Source organism: Caloenas nicobarica, chromosome 8 (genome assembly GCF_036013445.1).
Source record: "Caloenas nicobarica isolate bCalNic1 chromosome 8, bCalNic1.hap1, whole genome shotgun sequence".
In the NCBI taxonomy this organism is placed as follows: Eukaryota; Metazoa; Chordata; class Aves; order Columbiformes; family Columbidae; genus Caloenas; species Caloenas nicobarica.
Window position 1 is genome coordinate 21,512,097 of NC_088252.1, and position 23,788 is coordinate 21,535,884.

General features: G+C 41.9%; 1 protein-coding gene across 1 annotated transcript in view; it reads left to right on the forward strand.

Annotated features, from left to right (window-relative positions):
• The first annotated feature begins 915 nt into the window (after positions 1-915).
• The window catches only part of LOC135991388 (probable cation-transporting ATPase 13A4), a 39,356-nt gene continuing 16,483 nt past the window's right edge, over positions 916-23,788 (forward strand). The window contains exons 1-14 of the mRNA XM_065639989.1: positions 916-993; positions 8,610-8,783; positions 11,293-11,430; positions 13,649-13,719; positions 13,811-13,891; positions 14,753-14,822; positions 15,626-15,760; positions 16,178-16,250; positions 16,898-17,029; positions 18,256-18,426; positions 18,853-19,010; positions 22,223-22,411; positions 22,729-22,790; positions 23,500-23,650. Coding sequence (XP_065496061.1) covers positions 931-993; positions 8,610-8,783; positions 11,293-11,430; positions 13,649-13,719; positions 13,811-13,891; positions 14,753-14,822; positions 15,626-15,760; positions 16,178-16,250; positions 16,898-17,029; positions 18,256-18,426; positions 18,853-19,010; positions 22,223-22,411; positions 22,729-22,790; positions 23,500-23,650 — 1,668 coding nt within the window. The 5' untranslated portion in view covers positions 916-930. The remainder of the gene's footprint in view (positions 994-8,609; positions 8,784-11,292; positions 11,431-13,648; positions 13,720-13,810; positions 13,892-14,752; positions 14,823-15,625; positions 15,761-16,177; positions 16,251-16,897; positions 17,030-18,255; positions 18,427-18,852; positions 19,011-22,222; positions 22,412-22,728; positions 22,791-23,499; positions 23,651-23,788) is intronic.

The window sequence follows — 23,788 nt, forward strand, 5'->3', positions numbered from 1 at the left end:
ATATTTGGTGTGTAACTTCTTGAAAATTAGCAAAGGACAGGGAAATAGTAATGAGAATGAGAATGAATCACAAGACTAGTAAAAAAATGCAGCCTGTCAGTAACAGAAAAGGAGGTAATAAAACCCCCAGTGCTGTTTTTCTGCCAACTTCCTTTAGCCCTGATTTGGAGGTCAGAGACATTTGTATCCAGCTCACTGACATGAGTAGGGAACTCCACTTTCTCCCAGGAGTGAGTAAATAACCTCAGTGACATTTCCCAAAGCTGCATGGTGAGGTCAGAAGACGTTCTATAATGGTATTCTTAATAATGAATAAAAATACTGGTTACAGATCCTACATGGCTGGATCCTGACACACAGCCAAGGCATAAATCCACCTGCACAAACTGGGGCCCCTGTTTACAATCCCAGAGCTTGGATTTTTCTTCGAGGCATATGTGGGGATCACAGCTGGACATTCAGTTCAGGCTGGTTGCTAAGAGTGTTAACAACAGCAATGCCTATTTTCCTTCTTATTTGGGCACACTCCTGGTCTCCAGTGATTCCATAATCTCTTAAAGAAAAGTATTCCCCTCTTGCCCTCCCCTGAAAGCTGTACGCCAACAGCACTTGCTTGCACCTGTCAGAGTTATGACTTGGAATCATACTATGGCAAACACTTGTGAGACCTAACTTTTTCTTTCTTGCAGTGCCTTTGAGTGAATTTTGCATGTACTCTCACAGTCACAAAACTCCAACAGCAGAATGAAGGGAGGAGGGATGAATGTTACCTGCTTGCCCCACAGAGAGGGAGGAGCTTCAGTCTTCAAACATCAGCAGAGTTATAAGCAAGGTGTGTACTTAGAGCACTTCCTCAATGTGGAAGTTCAAGCTCACAACGCTGAAGACCTGTCCTGAGGGTGCTCTAGAAAGTCTCCAGAGGGTCATTTCATGGGGAAAAATCCTGCCAAGAACCATTATGCACAGCTTAACCAGGGAGAAGAGAATGAGATGGTGAGTTGTATCTCTTTCTAGGTCTTTCTCAACTTGAAGCAGCAGATGGCACATGTTCTGCAATAAAATGCTACAGTGTGTAATTTAGTTTTGGATGGTGGAGGTGTTCCCGTAGCAGAAACATACAGTTAGAACGGGATATAATTTTTTTTAGCAGAAAGAAAATAAAGTTGTATGTGTCCACTGGATTTAACTGGTTGTCCTCCCCAACAGGGAATGGTTTGACAGATTATATTGATGTGGCATTATAAATCTAGGTGGAAGTGGTCTTATATGAGCTTGAGGGATGGGCCAGAGCGGTGTTGCTGATTTGACAGCTGAATCTCTAGGGTCTGCGATAGTTAGAGGAGGACCGGGAACTGTGGCTTTCTCTGGAACATAAAAACACATGTTATGTTTGTATAAATTATTAGCAAATGCAGTCTGTTGAACTGGCAACACTATTCCAGCCTGAGCACATGTATGAAGCTGGATTGCTAAATACAGAATTACCGTATTTCTTTCCAGAGTTTCCCAGAGAGCAGGATGTTTACTTGTATTCCGTAATGAGTGGAAATAAGACCCATGTTTACATGAAGTATCTGTTCTACTTCATGGTGCTTCTCTTAAATAGTAAGCCCAGTGCACAATTGTAGTAAATTCAGTGCTTCTTACCTGCTTTGGCATTGCCGTGTGTTACGGATCAGCTATTCATCACATATGCATTCTGTCCATCTAACAGATTCTGCTGGTGATGCAGCTCTACAGCAACAGTTCTCGTGCATGTCTGGTAGATGCAGTGCTGCTCAAAATTGCTGTTCTGCAGAGCCACTCTAGCTCTGCCGTGAGTGTGTGTAGGATTTCTGTGAGTGAAACAGTCACTTAGAAACTGACACGACTGTTCACTTCTAGAAATCCTGGAGAAATCTTCAAAATCTGAGAATTCTATTTTAGTGAAAAAGAGTGTCATGGAAAAATGTGGACATTTGCTGTCCCTAGATACACAGATTCTCAGTCCGCTCTCTGCCATCTGGGGGAGGGGAGATGTCATATTTTGTGTAATACGAACCCAGATAATCTGCAATGTGCGAGGGAATGCAGTGCAGAGTTGTCCAGCAGCACGACCTGAGCACTGCAGGGAGTGCAGGGCTCTGGCTCCAAGGGTGAGAGCTGCTGAGCTTGGGGCAGCGCAGAACCCAGTGGCTACGCTGCTGAGTTCCTGAACCTGCTCGCAGCTCCTGGCTGTAGCCCCGGTACTGATGGGCCACTGCTCCCCAGCTCCTGGTTTTGTGTCTGTGCTCCTCCTTGCTCTGTCGCTCTAGGATAGGGGCGTCAGACTCATTTTCACTGGGGGCCACATCAGCCTCACGGTTGCCTTCAGAGGGCCGAATGTAATTTTAGGACTGTACATATTTGGCCCTTTGAAGGTAACCACGAGGCTGATGTGGCGCCTGGTGAAAATGAGTTTGACACCCCTGTTCTAGGACCATAAAACACCCTGTTGATCTCTTCCCACGGCTGGCCCTGCCACTAGCCAAGCCAGAATTAAGCCTGAGCTAATGAGGTTTAAGTGTGCTGTGTAGAGCCACATTACAGTACCCTGCATGTCCAGTTCCAGCTGTGCCCTGCTGGCAGTCCCAAGTTGTGCTTGCACAGAGCCAGCTATCCTACATTACCTTTCCAGAAATGTTCTTGTTTCTCACCAGTGTCATACTGAGCACGTATCCCATGAGTCCAGTGCTCGGGGATCTGCTCTGTGCATCTGAGGTTTTCTGTGCACAGCTGGTGTGTGTGCGCAGTGCCAGTCTGCGCTGTGAATCCAGGGAGTCGGGCAGTTGCTGTGCTCTCTGTGCCTGCAGTGAGCATGGGCAGTGCTCAGTCACCTGCCATTCCCAAATGAAAATCACAGAAAAAAGATTGATAAAGCAGATGAGTGGTAGGTGCAATTAAACCCATAGCTGAGTTGTGCTAGATTTGGCAGGTATGTGTGTGTCTTTGTTACATACCTATGAGAGAGTGAGAGGAAAGTTACAAGTGTAACAGAGAGGAAGATCATGAGGGTGTCGCAGGTTCTGTAGGAGAATGAGGAAGAAACCAATGACAGAACAGCTAGTGTACATATTTGTGTGAAACAATATAATACGTAGGTAAGAGAAGTTGTGAGGAGGGAAAGAAGGCTGTGTTTAAGCAGAGGAGACAAGGAGAGTACATGGGGTAAAAGAATTATGTGCAGACATTCTTTCTTTGTTAAAATCATATGTTTTAAATTATTGGCAGCCACAGCAAGTGGCACTGGCACATAATGTCTGAGTGACCCTGCAACATTTTTTAAAAATTCCAAGACATCAAATTTTTTTTACATTATTTTTAACAGTCAGTTTAATCCACCTGAACCAAATTATTAACAAGCAGTTCTTGACTCTCGAAACAAGATCATATCAGTTGGTGTAGTAATGTTACAGCTGACATTGTGCAGATGCCGGTTCTTCCAGAGTTCAAGTAAGCATGCAAGGAGTTCATCTGGACTCTGGACATGCAGAGCTTTTCCTCCGTAGAATGAGCTGTCCATTTTGCTGAGGAAAGTTGGGGAGCTCTAATCAGAATAAATACTTGTAAGTTTTCTTCACTGTTTCCGTTTCTTAGTATAGTTGAGATGCTAGGTAGTCCTGTATTTAAGAATAATCGCTCTGACTTAGGAAATTTACCCTATATATCCTTGTGCATGTCTTTGGAATTACTTTGTGTGGCTGGAGAACATTTGCTTGACCGAGAATTCACTCTCCTGGTACCCAGCTAAAACTTCACAGTGTATATTAGGAGCATAAGATAATTTCTTTATTTTCATAACCACATGTAGTACTGAAAAAATCTCAGTAGTGTGAGAGCACTCTGGACAAAACAGCTTGCCTCAGAGAGGGCTGATAGCTGTGGTAACAGGAAGGGATTTATTTTAGGAATTAGTTTGCCTTTTTTTTTTCCTTCTCTTCAGAAGGATCTGCTTGAAGGTGTTTTTGAGATGAAGTAATTGTTGGTGGAATAGGAAGAGGTAGGAAAACCATAGCTTTGTGCCTCCTCAATTTGGTGTTTCTCTCTGTACAGCTTAGGACTACTCATCCCTTTGCACAGACCCTAAAGTGCAAAGCATAAGTCCTGCAGTGCAAAAGGTTGTGATAGACTTCAGTGGTCTCTACTGCTTCGGGAAGAATTTGCCACAAGCCTGTCCGAAGCACGTGTTCCCCAGTTGCCTGTGTCTGAAGGAATGGGACAACTGCAGTCAGTCAGCTGGTGAACCCCAGTTTGCCACTGTATATTGGCAGCTGTCTGCTTCCTTTGGGATGCCAGAATTCTGAAGAGAATCTGATCCCAAAATTTTAAATACTTTGAGTTTGAAAGGTTTAATTTTAATACAGAATCTGAAAGGCACAACCTTGTTTCTAGTGGAACAATAGTGAATGTTGCTACTTGCTTCAGAGGGAACAGAAACAAACCTCTTATGAAACAGGTTCTGATTGGTAAGAAAGAGATTCAGTTATTAAATTCCTTGTGAATCTTAACGAGTCTTTCAAGTTTAATCCTATTATCTGTTGTTATAGTAACAGGTTGTTCATAATAGGGTACCTGGCTATTGGGTTTCCAGAAATGATTGTTCACAGCCACTGTTTAGGCTCCTTGCTGGTAGCTACGGCCCTTGTTTTCACCAAAGAAAAGAGTGCCTGAACTTGTTTGACTTTTGCATTTAAATTCTGCTGTGCAGATGACCTGGCAGTTACAAGCGATTTTTCTTTTAAACATAAGCAACAAAAACTTCTTGGACACCAGAGTGCTAAGCCCTTGAGTGCTGGCTTTGTATAATTGTAAAAGCAGCTAGGAACCTTTCTTGGAATAAGCACATTTTCTGCCAACTGAGCAGGTCTGGCAGCTTTTTCTGTCCCATAATCCATGGCCCCTCCCCAGACCCTTCACTCACAAGTTAAACCATTTTGTTTTAGTCACTCTTCTGACTGTTGGAAGTCTCAAGAGAAAGGGGATGTTAACAGATGAGGAAGCAAAGTTTTACAATATGCTACAGTTTATTAAAAATTATTCTAAAGAGGTGAGATGAGCACACCAGCCTCTTTTGTAGACAGTGCTACCTCCTGTGAGATGAGAAGTCCTTTGGCGTCTTACAGATAGCAAATCTTAGCTTTGTTCTCCACCATCTCTTAGCCTGGTGCCCTCAAGCACCCAGGTTATTTGGCTGTGTGATGTTACATATGCCAAATGCACACTGTGAGCCCTAAAAATGTGCTCACACAGTAGAAAAGGTGTCAAAGTGCAAATCTGTATTCATTAAAACCATTTTCAAAAGAATCACGTCTGCGTCAGCACAGCCTCTTTGTGCAATGAAGTACAACCCAGCAAAGGTTATTCTCTTTTCTTTAACAACATAAAACCAACCTGACAGATATATTCTTACTGCTGACATCAACACCAGGATTTTTGCCAGCCCCGGAAGTATTGTTTGCCACAGTGGACATGCATTGGCTTGGAGATCTTTGTAGTGTAGGCCTAGGGGATCCTGAATAAGCTTGAAGAATTTCCAACCCTAATTACTGTAAGGCATTCACATGGCTAGATAAACCTGCTGAGAAACCTGCATCCCTTCCTCGTATACACTGTGGATGCCTCTGTTGTGCATCTAATATTCACATCTCAGCCTAACAGAACATTTTATTCTGAAGGTAAATATTGAAGGGTTCCAGCCCAGGGAACTTTGGCACAAGTTAGGTTTGCAGTGCAGTAGATTTCCCTGCTTAGCTTTACTTCTGAATGATGTGACCCAGGAAACCTGCTCCAGAGATTTCCAAACTGTGGGAAGTGCTTTGCTTTGTCTTTAGATTCCTGCGTGGACAACAACCAGATACAAACATGCGGTTAACACCTGATGTTTATTCTTTCCCAGCTCACTCCTCATAGAGGTCCTGAACACCTATCTTCAGAAATGTCACATGCATCAATACACAAACCAACAAACCTGAACTAACACCTGTGTTCATAAGGCAGAATGTCCACTCTGTCAGAACAGCTCAAGGGTATCTATCTGCCTGTTTATCTATCTCAGGAAAGTCCCTTGTGAGAAGGAGCCAGATCCAGCAGACAGCGTAGTGAATGTCTTAAGAGAATGGCCTTTTTTTTTACCAGCTGAGCTGTTCTCCTTGTCTTTTTCTCTCCTGGTTTTCAAGATGAGGAATACTGATTCAGGCTTGGTTTCAAGAAGTGTCTCGAGATCTAAGGGATCAAACAATTTTTTGAGGGAAAGCTATTCTGGGAAACAAAAACCTGGAAATATATGCAGGTACAGGGGGACTCTGATACATATTTTGATATATAGGTGCGTGATTTTCTAGGCAGAGAAAAACAGTCTGCCCTGGCTCTATGTTTATGTTGTCATATCAGGCTTGGAGAATCATGGAGCATTTCAGCAGAGAACACTGCCAAAAGAAAATGACCCCAAATGACTGCCAATCACGTGCTGAGTGCCCACCCTCTCCCTTCTTCATTGCAGTAACTGCAGCCTTGCTGACTTTGGGTGTAAGGCAGAAAAGCTGGAAATTAAAGGAATGATTCACTGGCAGAAGTAAGATGCACATGGCAGCAATCTCATTCTTCCCCACCCTCATATTTATGCCCATCCCAAATTGAAAATATAATTCCAGTTATTCCAGGTCCAGACATTTAATGGAGGAAGTCTGAAGGCACCTTCTTTTAACAGTTCTTCCCTTAGGCATCTGTGTCTCCTTGGGAGTTCCTTTGCCTTACTGACAAGCTCTGAAGTCTGGATCCAAGCATCCTGATCTTCCAAGTAAACCATTGCTGTGAACTGTAAGTTCACATCGTTCTATGTATTATTCTGTATGCTGGTGCTGACACTCTTTTAGCCTTTTTGTTAAGGATACAACAAGACAGAGGTGCATGGAGAGCCCTTCACCTGTTTATAGGAGCATATGAATATTAATAGCACATGACTGACACACCAGCTACCTTCTAGCAGCCTTGCCTCTCTGCTGTCTTCCATGAGTTTCCTTCTGTCTGCTGCAGAGTTGCCTTATTCTCTTGGGCTGCTCAGAGATTATAGAAACCTTTGAAAATACTGACCTTGTGCATCTCAAGGTTGTATAACCAGGTCCTGTGCAATGCAGGCAACTTCACTGTGTAATTTAGTATACTTTTCCCCACGGTTGCCGGTTTCTTCCCTTTAGAAACACCATGGAGATTACCTAGGAAGATAGAGTCTGTCTTTTGGAGAATGACATAGAGCAGATAGGCCGAGGCAGCACGTGGAACCACTGGGTAGGGCCTGCATTTCACATAACAAGCAAAGACACCAGCACAGAACCAGGAATTATGCATTACTCATCCTTCCAATTACATTGCCTTTTCTTTTCACTTTACGAATGGATCTTGCAATATCTGTGGCTGCAGCTATCTGATCTTCAGAAGCGGATTGCACAATTGCTGCAGATATACTAGGAAGAAGGAGATTGAGGAATCGTTAGCGAATTCTCCTGGTAACTGCAGCCATGCAATCTCCCATCTTAGATCAGGGCTGGGTCTCCTCTATAAATTCACTGTATACATTTAATTTCACCTTTACCAAGTCCCTGCTAGCACTACTGAGAGGGAATTTGGCCATGATAACAAGACCTGGCAGCTCTTAAACTGCAACACTGACAGTCATCCCTTTGAAGTTTTGGGCAAGTCACCTTGCCTCACTGTAACAATTTCCCCAGCTTTAAAAATGGAATAATAATACCTGCTCATACAGTGAGTAGCTTCCTTTGGCCCTCTGAACATGTAAAGCATTCTGCAAGTATTCATTATTTGTTCTTACTAACAATTATTATTATTATTATTATTATTATTATTATTATTATTATCATTATTTGGGGATGCTAGGACAATGGCACATTGGTGAGGTCCAAGATCCCCATATTGGAGCTGTCATGGGATGTGGTTACAGCCGTACAAAGGCTGTGTCTGTGCTGAGTTGTGCAAAGCAGCCCCAGCTGGTGCTGCCACACAGTGTTGTTTGCACCATGCAGAGACACCAGCTGAGTCTGTAAAGCGTAGGTGCGTGAATGCAGACATGCTGCTATGGCAGGAGAGCAGCGGTGCTTCTGATTCTGAAGCAGACTCTGTCTCAGCTGCTGCAGCATCACTCTCCATCCCCTAGTGCAAATGTAGTGTTCTTCAGCTCTCTCACCCAGGGACCTTAAAAAAGCTGACCAGGCAAATGACTTGGGGCCTAAAGGTTAGGACCTCTATATTTTTCATATCAATCCAACTCATGCACACATGTAACAGTGTCTCATGCTGAGTTTCACAACTACATAAAAATATTTTAGAGGTTTGGTCAGACTACAGCAATCCAGATTTTGTGAAGGTGGATGAAAAATTCTGTGGAACATGTGAAGTTGTTTTCTAGTCATGTTTAGGAGACATGAAGAAGCAAAATACAAATTCTATGACTTTTTTTTTCACGGTACCATACAAAACAGTACCTATGGGTGACCAGTGGATGATGGGAAAATGTCGTATGCCAGGTGTTTCTTTAAGTGAAATAGTAATGATTTTTTTTCCTTGTCTTTTCTGTACAGGAGATTTTTGGCTACAAAACCCAAGGCTGCCGGAAAGCCTTGTGCATTGCGGGATACATCTTGTCCTGTGGGGCTCTGCTGCTGCTGTTTTACTGGAAGCCAGAGTGGGATGTGTGGGCAAACTGCATCTGCTGCAGCTTGGAAGAAGCGGACGTTGTTCTGCTCAGAACAACAGTAGGTGCCTACTTTAATATTTAGCCACTAGTACGTAATTAATTGGAAGGAATCCAGCTAGCTGAAATCTCATACATTGCTGATTTCCTACAATAATATGTTGTGTTTACCATCATTGATCTAAAGAACTCTCAAGTACCCCACGAATTATGTATAAGATGATGATTGGAGTGGACAGTGACATCTAGCTGATCAGACAACAAGCTGGAAGAAATTGGGGTGAAAAAAGCTGTAATATCTGTCATTTCAAGACTGCGTTGTTTGCTCTCAATCCTTCCTCCTCCCTTCTACCATTCCTGTGCTTTCTACATTGAAGATCTGTGCTCCAGATTCTAAAGCATCTGTTTGATTGGCATTGTCCAGCAGATCCTTCTTCCCTCACTTGGCTGTCCTGGTGAAGCTGCCCCTCTCTGCCAAAATTTAGCCAGTGGGCCAAACCAAAGATTTGTCTGTCTCTGTTCCCAGCAGTGTCAAACAGCACGTGATGAGGGATCAGGATAAGGAAGAGGACAAGCTTAGGCTGCTTGTTTTCTTGGCTGTATGTTTCCATTTTCCATCAGCCCTTCCGCATGTCCAATAAGCTCATAATCCTGCAGTTAATGCTTTCTGGGCTGTTAGGTTTTGCTAGTAGTTTCCTAATACAGATTTATATCTGTTGAGGACTGTACTGAAGTACTGCAACGTACAGAAACCCTGATTTCGTTTAATGGAAGCTAATACAACACTAAAAAGTCAGACTGAGACTTGACTCTGAATCCCAGCTGAACCTGAATACTCCAGGAGCTAGCATGGTTGGTTTTCTTCCAGAAGTTTGATTTGTTCTGCTTCAAAGATTCCTGAACAATGGCATTTGCAAATTGTGCAATTGCAGAAACGATCACTTGCTACCACTGTGTTTGAGCTGCCTTCTTAAATGAGCAGAGCAGCATGCAGTTAAAATCTTGAGTTTTGAACATCACAGATCTGCCTGTTGAATATTTTATATTGAAACAATCTGCATCCTAGTAGGCTGGGGTATTTATTTTTTTTAAAGAAGCGTGTTAGGTTTAATCTCCCTTTTTAATCTTCAGTTCAGTTTGCATTTTAATTACCTATTCTTGTGTGTCATTTTAAATGGGTTTCCTATGCCAAGCACTTTTCAAATAAATGAGTTTTTAAATGATCCTTTATGTAATTAAACAAGAATTGAATCATATTGTATGTTCTTGTTATCAGGAAGCTCTCTCAAAGTGTGCTTTGGGCATCTGACAATTTCAGATTTCCTTCATGGTTCTTTGTATTAAAATGACTGTTTGGTGTTTGGGTTGTTTGTTTGTTTGTTTTTTTCCCCTATATTCTGATTATGTCAGTTCTCAAATGTGATGGCTATTGCTAATGAGGATACAAGTAATCCTATCAGCTTGATCCTTGGAATTCTCTTTTGCTTCACATAAAACCTTCATTCATAATTCATTATAATCTCTGCAATTGCAATATAAGAGCCTATTAACTCACTTTTGTTATTGAATTTTAATTCACTTTAGTTCAAGTAATGAGCACCTGTGTTATTCACTGCTTCCCATCTCAATCTGCATCCTAATGTCTACTAATTCTGAAATTTAAATTAAAGATAAATATCAGAAAATAAATGTTATTCTACTGAAAATACAATTTTAAGAAGAAAAGTGCACAAATAAATAAGATATGTAAATATTATTAAAGTTCTTTTTTGAACCCTTGAATTATTCAACAGGACTCTTATTTGGTACAAAATCTTTTTTATCTGTTGTCATTTCCAAATGAAGTTTAATAACTGTGCTTTCAGAACTTGGCTGGCTGAGGTAATCAGTTTTTTCCATCTGCCAAACTGCTCACACGCTGAATATGATACATGCCAGTCTCATAGTTGCCTTTCACGTATGAGGTTCAGTGTTCAGGACTGAAACTGAACATGAGGGTACTTACTACAGTAGTTGCTCTAATCTCTGTCAGGCAGTTGCAATGTTGAATTTATTTTATAAAAAATAGCAAGATCATGAACCCAATTTGTCGCAAAAGCTTGTCTAAGGTACCATAAGGGAGGAACAATGCTAACACACTTGTTCCAATGAAGTGTTAACACAGGAATGACTGTGGAAAGGCATTGGCACTAAACACGCATTTTGCAGTACAGTGCTATGTTCCTTTTGATCTTCCCTTTACAGTCTGGTCACTGCATCTCAGGTTGTCCTGTACTGTTTGCCTGGCCTACATCATGACCTGGGTGTTCACGTTCCATCCTTATCACTCAAGGACCAGACCTGCGCTCTGTGAATTATTTGCAGTACTCACGTTTTGACAGAACCGTGGTTCCGCTCCTGTTCTGCTGATTTATCTATCAGTCACAGGTGCTGGGTGGCCTCTGTTGGTTAGTTCTTTACAAAAGCTGGAGTGGTGCTCTAGAAAGGCCTACTGTAATTATTCACTCCAAGGCAATAGTTTAGTCTGATTTTGAGGGAAATTGTGACACTTCTCTTTTATATTCATTTAGGATGAGTATCAGATTTATTCTCGTAAGACTGTGACATGGATCTCTGTGTCTGCACTTACCAAAAGTAGATCGGATTATCCAACCACTGCTGAGGAAGACTCACTCTTCAGCAAAGCCATAATGAAGCCAAGTTTGCAAGTAAGTAAAGTATTCCCCGTAGCATCTGGGAGATGATAGCAAATCTCAGCCACACTTCATAGAGTGAAAGTGAGCTGTGAAACATATCCAGCTAAGAAACTTGCAGTTTGATGAACACAGTGAGCTGTGGAAAAACAAGCTGGAGATATTAGAGAACCGTACTCACCTCTGTAAAAATCCTCACTTAGTCTGAGGTGGATTTTGAAAAAAGGATCCTCACTGGTCCTGAGAGAAGACCTGCATTATAGGTAGGAGAGCTTGAAGACACTGGGGTCGGCAGTGAACCGTCAGAGTTCCAAATAAAAAACTCATTTTTGGCATAGGAATCAAGGAACTTAAGGGTGGCTGTGTGTCTGAAGGGAAACTGTGAGGAACTGAACATCACAGCTCCCACAGTAACATGAAAACAGGGATGAAAGCAGCTGAGGGGGAATAGAACAGGAAAGTGCTTCTGCAGAGCTGCATCAGTATTTCCAGAAATGTTTCATCAAGGAGGGTCTGAAACGCATTTTACTTTCATACCTTTGTATGCGCCAATTTGTGCTTTAAAGTACATTTGCTGGAGTTGAGTCTTGCACTGTTGACTGTTCCTGCAAAAATGTGTCCTGGGCTCTGCCAGTTCCATAGCCTTGAGATCCCAGTGGGGCACTGGGGAAAAGACAGACGATTAGGTCCCCCATGAACTGGGTAAATATAATTATCCCCATTCTAGAACAAGTACCAGACAGTTCACTTATATGTCTTGTTTAGCATTACACATTAAATTGATGTGAGCAATAGGAATGCAATTGTACATTTGCTAATAACTGTCTTTTGATTATAGGTATGAGATGACTGCACTGGGAAATCCATAAGAGAGCTGTTTTCTCTTCTAGAAAATAGATTTCTAACTTGTTAGCATTTATTTTTAATATCTACAGCAATTTTTAGTGGATATTTTCATTATGAACCTAAATTTAGCTGAGCAAAGCTGTTGCTATTACTGCTGTTTCGTGTGGGCATATGTTAATGTACATAAGAAAGTTTAGTGCCAGCTAGTTTAATCAACTGGCACAGTATGAAAGGGAAGACTGGTTTGTAACATTCTTCAGAGGATCGAATTAGTAACATAAAAAAGCCCAGTATAACCTCAAATAATAAGCCCTTTGAGCACCACTTTCATATCAGTCAAAACATCTAGATAGAAAAGAACAGATTTCAAAGCAGCAAAGAGAAAACAGTTTAATCCTTCACCAGCAATTTAGAAGCCCCTACTTATAAGGCAATTATAAAAACTTTTCACCATTTAAGCTACCTATGTCCACAGAGCAATGTGTAGTGCCCAAGAGCTGTCCAAGGACCTGTTCCGGCTGAGTCAGTCCCTCATTTCCCACTTCAGTTTTTAGCATAACAAATATTGCAGCTCCTATTGCATGAAATCGTAACTACAGACCTCTTGTTAGGTTAATGACTGTGGTTATAGCTCCATTTTGCGTCAATGTATGAGCTGAACGTATATTTCATTAGCCTATAATGTTTGTTGCACTGGGTCAGGAGAGTTGATTTCTTTACTATATATGTGTATAGGTGTATGGCTTTGCCTTCCTCCAGCTGATATGAAGCACCATTATCACTAATCAGTTTCGTTGTTGCGCAGGACAGGACAGACTCCTTTTGCAAGTTATAAATGGCAACCTGTGTTCCTAGTGCATAACTACTCTGCAAGGGCTCAGTGTTAGCCATGACTCAGGACATATCCTGGGATGGCCTTTCTTGTCTGCTGGCACGTCTGTTCAGCTGAAGGACTCGGCAACACACCTGCAAACTGCCCAAAGTCCCCTGCTTTCCGCAAAGCCAGACAGAAGATAAGAGAGTTGCTGACTGAAGACAGGCTTTGACAGCTGCCTGCATACCCACCACTGTATCAGTGATTCCTTCATTCTCTGAAATGGGAGTGAGGACTGTATTCTTTGCTTCACAAAATGAAGAGAGAAGAATGCTGCCTTGTACTTCCTTGACCTGAAGATCTGTAGAGCTCACTGGAACCTGTGGTGGGGATCTCACCCCACAACATAACTAGGGAGTTAGTAAACACAGTCTTGCCTTTCCTCCATCCCTGCCCCCTGTGTAATTTGCTTTATCTGCATCTGAGGATGCCTAGCTGAGATCTGTGAGCAGGCCTGGGAGTATTTTTCTTTGCTATGTTTTATATATTGTTATCTCTGGTTTTGTTTTGCAGGTAAAGAGTATCCAAGTACAAAAAATCCGCTACGTCTGGAATATCTGTGCAAAACAGTTCCAGAAAGTTGGGTGAGTTCAATGCCCTGGTTACACAGTATCTGAGGAAGTCAAGCTTTTTTGTGAATAATGGCCTAAGGAAAACACTTCCTTTATATTTTAGAGCCCTAGAAGATCACCACACTTGCTCAGCTATACATGCCAAATTTGGTTCTGGTCTCACCTGCGATGAACAGAATGTCAGGTACACACTTAAAACATATGGATATCAAAGAAATGTAAATTCACTGCTGTTGGCTTACTTTCCTTGAGTTTCTTGTGTATCCATTAATATGCACGTAATTTTAAATGAAATAACCACGCATGAAAAATTGAATGAATAGGGCTAGAGAATGTTTTATATCCCTTGTCAGCATTTTTGAAATGTCTCAGTATTTATCACTGTTATTGTTCTCAATCAGGAAATAATTATGTCCCGTAACTAACTATAAGCGGTTCTTTTTTGGAATAAGAGAAATTCTCTGTGAGACAGTGCAGATCAGTTGTGTGTGTGCTTCTTCAGTGGCATTCCATGTAATTGTTTTGAACTTCTGAATCAGTTAGTTCTGGTGGTTGAACTTATTCTCACGAACCCTTGTATCATTAGACCATTTACAGAAAAGGTATTCCTGAAACTGCTAAATAAATGATCTTCAGTTGATTGAATTCTGAAAATCCAGCTCCTGACCTTAGCTCATGTTGAATCTTACATTCGAATCACCCTTAACTTTATGAAAAATTATTTGGTTTTTAGATAATTTAGTTTTACGTTCAGAATTCCTTTGTTTATGGTGTTTCAAAGGAATTTTTGCATGATGGAAACATTTGCCTAAAAGGCTGTGTTACATCTCTCATCTGTTTAAGTCGATTTCACTGGTACAGTCACCTTTTCAGACATAAGCACTGTAGGGGCATTTAATTTTTTAACTTTTTCTTGGCGAAAGATCTTCGCAGCCTTTAAACTGAGTTTAATACAGGATCTCAGGACTATTGAAAGCTGCAGCTTCTTGAGTGAGCTCCACTGTCACTGTTTTATCTGTAAGTGACGTATCTTTATTCCATACAGGAGAGTTATATGTGGGCCAAACACTATTGATGTTCCAGTCATCCCTATTTGGAAACTACTTGTCAAAGAGGTTAAGTATTTCTGTTGCTTTTATTCTAGGCTGCTTGGGGAGGCAGAGCGTGCATATAGAATATCATGGATTCTATGTCTGAATTAGCTTCTGAGTACTCACTCATCAAGCACATTCCTTCTTCAAATTCTGCTTAAAGTTGTTGCATGAAATCACCATAAATTCACGTAGTCTTCATAGTTCCCTGTCATGCATCTCTGTGCCTGGACGGCTGCTTGGTGTTTGTATGTCCTGGGAGATCATTCTGTTGGCCTTACAGGGATCAGGGAATGTTTACAAGCTGCACTGGACATCAAACCTTCCAGGCAAAGGGTGTCTCTTAATCAGCAGAGGTGAACAGCTGTAGCTGGTATGTGCCTACAGCTGCAGAGAGATCCAGCGAGCTCTGGGCACAGCACCATGTAAAGCACCAGTATCTTTTTCAGGCAGGAACTGGCTGTATGTAGCCTAAACAGTGTTTGTGGAGATATGCCTGTGGTATGTGAGCTCCATCCTCACAGCTTTTCTCTCACCTTTGTTATATTTCTTGTAAAGAAGCAAGAAAAACAAGGCTTGGGCTAAGCCACACACATCCCAAATAACATTCCTATTGATCCAGATTATTTGGCCCTTCTGTCAGATGGAGGCAGTCCAACCTGATTAGACTGAAGGCACTGCTAACAAAATCAGAAAGGGAGTCGGGAGACACAACACTTAACTCAATAGCTTTTAGTCCAGCCCATTTCTAACAGGATTGACTGGGTGGGTATACTGGAGCCATTTAAATGTGGCCAGGTCTTGAGTATTGCTCTCTCTCCAAACAGGTCTTAAATCCGTTTTACGTGTTCCAGCTGTTCAGTGTGTGTCTGTGGTTTGCTGAAGATTACATGGAGTATGCCATTGCCATCATAATCATGTCTCTCCTCTCGATTTTTTTGACAGTATATGATCTTAGGCAGGTGAGACACCTCACCTTTTTCCACAAGGAAATTTTATTTCTAATGTCTGGGAAAGGCCAGGATGTTACAACATGCACATGTACAGTGCTCTGAGAATTACTCAGAGGTTTAGTCTCGTGACGTTGTGTAGTAGCAGGTGCAATGGCCTGGCCTCCTAGTCATCATAATCTCTGTGTGGTTCTTCACCCATATCCTCCCTTCCCCATTCCAGTGCTTTGCTTTGTAACCTTTTGTTACACCTTCTCCATAATTAGGGTGGGGAGTTTCTTTCTCTGTATGATTGTACAGTTGCTGGCAGGGCCAGACCTGACTTTATGAGGTCTCTCTTAACCACAAATAACAAAAGGGAATAATTGTTAGTGGATTAATTGCATCATGTAAGAAAAATGTAACACTTTCTTGTGTTCTCCTTTATAGCAATCAATTAAACTGCACAGACTGGTTGAGTCTCATAACAACATGATGGTCACTGTCTGCAGAAACAAGGAAGGTGACTCCTCTACACTTCTTTCTTCAATGTGTTTCGTTTCTCTAGCAATTTATATTAAATGCAAGAATGTGTAGTATCAAATTCCTTCTAGATCAGTTTCCTCTTCTGTCTCTCAGCTTGATTAACTAGCTTCTTCACGTTGGGTTAATATGACCCAGAAACAAGTTGTGGCACATTGATCATATTTATAACTGTTTGAGTGCAGCCTTAGCAAAAAATTATCAGGAAAACCATGTCATGTTTCTTCAAGCAGTGCTGACAAAGCCAACCACATAACCATTAAATGGCTGTGAGTCCACGTAATCGCTTCATGCAAATCCTGTTCATTGCCATGGTATTTAGAGCACAATCCAGAAAGACAGAGTCAAACTAAGAAATGTAGATCCAAGCTTCTTCAGTTAGGTTAGCACATTGGAACAATAACTATTAATTGGGCTTCTGGGGAGATAAGAGGGAATTCTGCAGTTCAAACATGCCTAGGCTTTTCTAAATATTGGAGGTTGTATTCTTAGGTCCTACTTGTGGTCCTTTTTTATCAACCATTATAAAGAAGTGACAGTCTATTCAGCAGGTAGTTCCTTGTATTTTTTCCCTTTACTGCAGAGAAATATATGAAGCACAAAGTTTGCATTACGTGTCACCTACAGGTTTCCAAGAGCTGGAATCACACTGTCTTGTTCCTGGAGATGTGCTGGTTTTGAAAGAGGGCAAAACCCTCTTGCCCTGTGATGCCATTCTGATCAGCGGGCAGTGTGTTGTAAACGAAAGCATGCTGACAGGTACAGCTCATCCGTCCCAGGTTCACCATCAAAACATCATCATCGCCCTCTGGCTTCAGCCAGTGACACAGGACATATGGTGCTACGTGTAACTCTTATTATGAGATAGTCCATAACTAGCCTAGAAGGAGATTCTTTTGGGTGTTTGCTATAATAAAGACTGAATTGGAGTTAGCCCCAGCTTATCTAAATAGACAAGATGGACTTAGGAAGGGCAGTTCATCCTTTTCTTCCTTTCTGGGGTGCAGAATTTAGGAAGAGATCCTCTAATTAGAAAGGAAAGAGTGCACAGTGAAGAGGAATGAGTAGGACAGGAGAAGAAACAGTAGGTATGGAGAAAAGCTGTTCCCACGCAGGGCCTCCATTCTGCTCAGGCTGTAGGGCTTTCTCTTGGTCAGTCTGAATGTCTCGTTACTGATGACTGCAACATCTCCAACCTGCTGGAGTGTCTGTCTAGCTCTCCAGATAGTTAACCCCGCATTAATGTGATAGCAGTGGAGGACACACCAGGTGGAAGAGTCCACTGCAAAGCAGGATTTTTGGTGCAGGAGATGTTAATGTAATAGTTCTGTTTCTCATCTTTAAATTTGGTCTTGGTCTGAATCAAACTGAAACCCATAGTTCTGAATTTTCATGGAAATGAGAAATTCCAGAAACCCCTTTCATTTAGAAGGCTTCAGCTGTCAGGAGATATTTCTTCTGCTTCACCTTAGTGTATCTGCTCTGACATAAATAGGATATTTGCCAGCTGTCAAGCATTGAGTTAAAGGCTGTCCTTTTTACTAGAAAGGGGAAATAGGGAATCTCATGTTTAATCTGCCAAAGGAATAGTGTAGTGACCTGCACATGACGTTCAAACTTGGTAAACAACTTGTGACCATCAAGTGGAGTCATGCAACACCAGTTCAGGTCTCTTTTCAAGTCTGTGTATCTGCAGAGGGGGTTTGGAGTCCTTGAGCTGTTTTCAGTTCTCTGACTTACACGAGGCAGTTGTACCGATGCAAAGGAGAGCTTTTCTCTGGCAGAGTCTCTTGGTTTGCTAGGCTTCAAACTCTTATTCACTCTGAAAATGTCACAAAATAAAAGTAACATTTCTCTAAACTGGTTTCTCTAGCAAATACCTTTAACTTACCATCTAGATGTCTAGCTACTGTACTAATTTGGAAGTCAGTAGACTGATTTTAAGGTATAATGCAGTTTTATTCATCTGAGCTAATTTTCCCCAGGGGAAAGTATTCCAGTAACAAAGACCCACCTACCCCAAGCTGATAACTGCAAGCCCTGGAGAACGCACTGTGCAGAGGATTACAAAAAACATGTCCTCTTCTGTGGAACAGAGGTCATACAGACCAAGGCAGATGACAGAAGAGCAGTGAAAGCTGTGGTGCTGCGAACTGGTCAGTCAACACTTCAGTTTGCTTTTCCTTTCATGCTTTTTCTTACTGGAACAGTCTGACTTAATGCGCCCAGCCATTAAGTGAAAGGCATTAATTCAAATTCACAACAGATGGAGAACCGATATCCTGGGCTGGGCTAAGCTATTATGCATTGTTCTCGTTTGCTTGGCATAACTTTTACAAAAACCACTAGCATATGATTACAAAGAAGAATTTTACTCTGCTTCTGAGACATTGAAAAAATCTTCCTCCTTAAGACAAAAATAACTTTTTTGTATATTCTGCAGAGTAGGTCACATACACTGAAATGAAAGATCTGGGCCTTCTTAAATTACAGAAATCATGAGTCATTTTAAAGCCCTCCATTTTTTGTAGAGAACTTTTGGGAATGTTTTCCCTTGGAATGATTTTAGTTTGTCTTTCCAGGTTTCAATACAGCCAAAGGGGATCTGGTGAGGTCCATTCTCTACCCTAAACCCATGAACTTCAAGCTGTACAGAGATGCCCTCCGGTTCCTGATGTGCCTCATAGCGTTTGCAGCCATTGGAATGATCTACGCAGTGTGTGTATTTGCACTTAATGGGGTAAGTTACTAAGTGCAGGAGAAATGGTCACACCCAGTTTCAAGAGACCTGAAGAGTGGCTTCATGTACAGTTATATACAAATATAGTTCTTGTCACTCTCCTTTTTGTCTTAGTATATGAGGCTGTTTTACAATGTAATTCAGTTTGTGACAGTACACAAGCTCTCATACGTTCAATTCCAAGGTGCCAAAACCAGCTGTTTCCCAATAGTAATTTCTTCTGAGGTCTTAGCAAATCCTATGCAAGAACTGCATGTCTTAGCAACAGCCTTCTGTATGCCGACTGCCTCTGTGTTACCTGCCCTGTGCTTGCTGATATGTGTAATTAACAATGCATGTAACTAACATAATGCTTTCTAGAGTGGTGGAAATGGGAGATTCCAAGACCTTAGCACTCTGCAAGGAGCTTTTTCAGAGTTTTGGTGGCATTTTTTGTACATTCCTAGAAAAATCACAAGTGAGTCATGGGTTAAATGGGACAGAGACCGATGTGTCGTGAAAAGGCAGCTTTCCAAAAACTTCAGTTTAGATCAAATACCCATGTATCCCTCTCCACTGTCTCTAAGAGTAATTGGTATCAAATACTCATGGAAACTGGCTAGGATGTAGGGCAAGTATAGGACAATTCTTCCCTGACTTCTTGAAGAAAAAGGTTTAACAGTTCCATTAGCTGTCTTTTGTATCCAGATGATCTAGCTTTAATAGCCACTGAAAATCTCCCAGAGTGTGATTCCATATATTTCTGAATTCATTTGTGCCTTGGACTTGACAACACCTGTGGCAATGATTCCCACAGTTTCATTATGTACTGTGTAAAAATGTTTTTAAATCACTGAAGGCACTGTAGATTTTTGTTTTAGAGAAGTAGGAAATAGCTTTCTACTTGATGTTTCCTGTACTATTCATGATTTAGAGATCATCTGCCACCCCTTCAGCCACCTTTCTTCCATGTTACAGGGCCCTGGACAATCCAGGTATCAACACAGATCCCTGAAATTTACTGATATCATGTAGAACTCCTCCTTCTGCTTTTTTTTCCATATCTTTTTAAGTCATTTGCAGGGTGGTGGAAAGAGAGGTAACCTTCACTTAGTTATAACTCAGCTTAATATCCTTGAGATCTTTTGGGAAATAACTTTTGCAATGCCAACTATCCTGTATCAGTTGAGTCACCCACATCTCCATGGATTTTTTGCAGAGTTCTCCAGGACACTTATGGGGTATTAATTCCCTCTGTGAAGACCGTGTTAGCTCTTCTCTAATGTGCCATATACACCAAGGGTTGATTAATTCTTTATGGTAATTTTAATCAAGTTTCTCAACGTACAACTAAGACTTACTGTGCTAGGAAGCAGCAGGGGCCAGCTGTTCCCTAGGGAAAGGCAAGTCAGGAGCTGAGGGTGGAGCAGAGCCCAGGCAGTGCCCTCACCGACCAGGGCACAGTCACACAGGATCTGAACACGGCGGGCAGAGCTGTGTGCTGGTAACAGCCCATCAGTAGTCCCGAGCAAGGCAAAGTGGTAAATAATCTGGGCAGACCAGTCAGAAGCAGAAAGAGGTGAGGACAGGAGACAAGGCAACATGTGTCTAAAGGTGTCCATCGAGGAGACAGTGCTAGAGGCAGGTACACCTACAACGTGGCTCAGACAAGGACTGAAGGCTGAGGTCTGAGCTTAACTGGAGCTACAGAACCCATAAGCAGGTGGAGCTGAGGCTAGTGAGGGTAATTAAGACCTATTAGTGCACCTAGGGCCCTGCCATATTGTTTTCTAAGCCTCTGGAGGGTTCACCTGAAGCCCTTTTAAAAACAGTTCACTCATTTTCATGCATCAAGGTCAGTGTAAGAAATAGTTGTACACTGTAAACAGCAGCTCTGCAATTTTTAAAGCCTAATTGCTTTAGAACTAATTCAAAAACTTTCAGGAAATCATTTCATGCCTTGATAATTATCTGCCTATGTCAAGTCCAAGTCCTGAGTTGCAAGGTTGATTCTGCGATTCAGCTTTTGAATCATTTTTCTCCTCTGCAATAATCTATGGTCAGTTGTCTCAGAAGATTAATTCCCCTCGGGATATCAAAGGAAGTGTGTGTAAGAACACACCTTGGTGTCTGCTTTGCCATTTTTCCTTTTTTTTTTTTTAACTTCACCCTTGTAATATATAAAATACACGCTGATGTTACCACAGCAGCTGAAACTGTAGTGTCAGACTGTTGTCTGCTGTAAGACTCAGTCACATGATACACTAAATGCTCTTCCTGTGAGAGTGTTTATCTAAAGGTGATAAGTGCTTCATTCTCACATAAAATATATTAAAAATATTATCAAACTGGTGCCTTCTGTGGTCTGAAATGATATCAATGAAGGGAGAATGAGAACATGATGGAAATTCGTCACATCAAATGCAACACGATTTATGGTCAAAGTCCCAAGCTCAGAAGCAGTAATAATAGAGCTCTAATGACGGTTTGCAGATCCTTCTGAACTGCAAATTGGCTTTAGTTTGCGGTGTCTCAGTTCTGGGACCCAAATTTGAAATGCATTCAATCCTTTAGCAGTAATATCAACTGCCAAGAATAACAGTGTCAACATTCAGCATAGTGGCAGTTTTACACCGACTTATAAGCTCCCAAATTCAAGATCACTTTTAGAAATGTAACTTTTACTTACATGCCTTTTCCTGCAGGTAAAAGCAATTTCCTTTCGCAACTCCTAGAACATAAGGTCAGAAGAAATCATTAGCTCATGCATTCTGCCCTCCTTTTCAGCACCATCCCATATGTCTCACCTTTCACCCTAACATCGAGTCCGGAGCTGTGCCTGTAGGCAGTTGGATGAATGCCCATATAAATGGCAGATTCTTGTGCGCTATATCATGGGAAACTGGGCTTGACTGAGAGTGCAATAGCCTAACTGGCATGTTTGAACTCGTGCTTTGGAGGAGGCTGTAAGCTCTACCTGGCAGGTTTGTTGGCATGGAGAATGAAGGCCTGGAGGCTGCTCTTTAGCAGTGGTGTAGCCTTAAAGCCTTTGGTTAAATCAAAGCAATTAATTTCTTAGGGAGATGAATACATGATGGACCATGGGCAGAAAAAAGCACAGCCTGAAGCACCTGCAGTGGAGAGGGGGAGGGATGAAGAGGGCTGCACTCAGACAATCCAAGCAGCACTCCTTGCCACCCTCTTGCTGATAACTGCCTTTGGTTTCATGTCAGGAGGAGGCAGGAGAAGTTGTGAAGAAGGCTTTGGATGTTATCACTATTGCTGTCCCCCCAGCTCTGCCAGCTGCCTTGACAACAGGGATCATTTATACCCAGCGGAGGCTGAAGAAAAAGGGCATCTTCTGTATCAGCCCACAGAGGATCAACATTTGTGGACAGCTGAACCTCATCTGCTTTGACAAAGTAACTGCTACGTGGTGGTTACTCTCTTAGTAGTAATGGGAGCCATGCTAGTGGTGGGAAAGTGTGGGTTTTGATCAAGCACTTCAGTCATACTTTAGAAGCACACTGACCACTCTTGTATACTTAAGTTTGTGTTGTCTAAACAGACACTGTTGCGAATTGTTGTTTTTCTTGGAATCTAGGAACTGGCTGGTAGCACTTTTGCTCCGCACTGTGCTGGCATTTTTTGAACAGTAACTTCTTAAAATAAGTCTTGCTTTTTATTCCTCTTGGAGCTCTCATGTGGGAAGTTAATGTAAATGTACATTTTAACTTAGACTGGCACCTTAACAGAAGATGGCCTGGATCTTTGGGGCTTGCTGCCCTCTGAAAGAAACTGGTAAGGCTCCTTGACACACCAATGGCATTTAAATTTGGTGGGATAACGACTGGATTCTCGTCATACACATATGAACAAATCTGAAAGACAATTAATGTCAAAACAGCAGTTTGAAGTTCCCTGTGTTTAGATTTCCAATATTATTTCTGTAGCCTCTGTAAAATGGGTTTGTTGCCTTATCCCAGGGGTCGTGCTCCACATGAAATGATGCAGCCACTGTTATCAGCATTTGGCACAGCAAGTCCAGGCAGCATAGGCTGCGCTAGACATGCCAGGTTAGATCTCAAAGCTGCAGTGGTGCCCCAACCAACCCTTTGTGACAGAAAATCACCGTTACCCCTGAGGTTGCCACTCAGTTCCTCCAGTGCCCATGTTTTTGCCCATTTACATTTCCAGAAATGTGCATGCACAAAAATGCCCAAACTTTTCCTCACAGCTCGAGCCCTTACACAAGCTGCAAGGACGGTATTTTATAATAATCTGTTCCTCTGTCCATCCCAATGGATTCCTTAACTATGCAGAATACCCCTGTTCTGAGCAAGTGTATCCCAGCCATTAACAGCTGTGTGAGAAATAGCTCCCCAGAAATATGCTTGTGGTCTGATCACAGGATATGGCCTTAACAGCCCCCTGACTTAGGATTTTTTTTTCTGTTAGTCGTATGTTTGGTGTTCTCTGATGGTAATTTTTATGTTCTCTCTTGTGTTAGCTTCCAGGACGTTTATAGCTTTCCTGGAGACCACAGCCTGCCTTGGGGCCCGGTGTTCAGAGCAATGGTGGTCTGTCATTCATTAATTGTTTGGGAGGGCAAGATCCAAGGAGACCCACTGGATGTGAAAATGTTTGAGGCCACTAACTGGGTAAAGCTGTGCTTTGTTGTTATGCAAATAGTGGTGGGGAGTTTTGGTGTTCTCACAAAGGAGAAAGGTCCCAAGCCCTGCCATGCAAATAGCCACTTCTCACACAGAAGCTGAACAGTTAAAACCCAGAGAGATAGC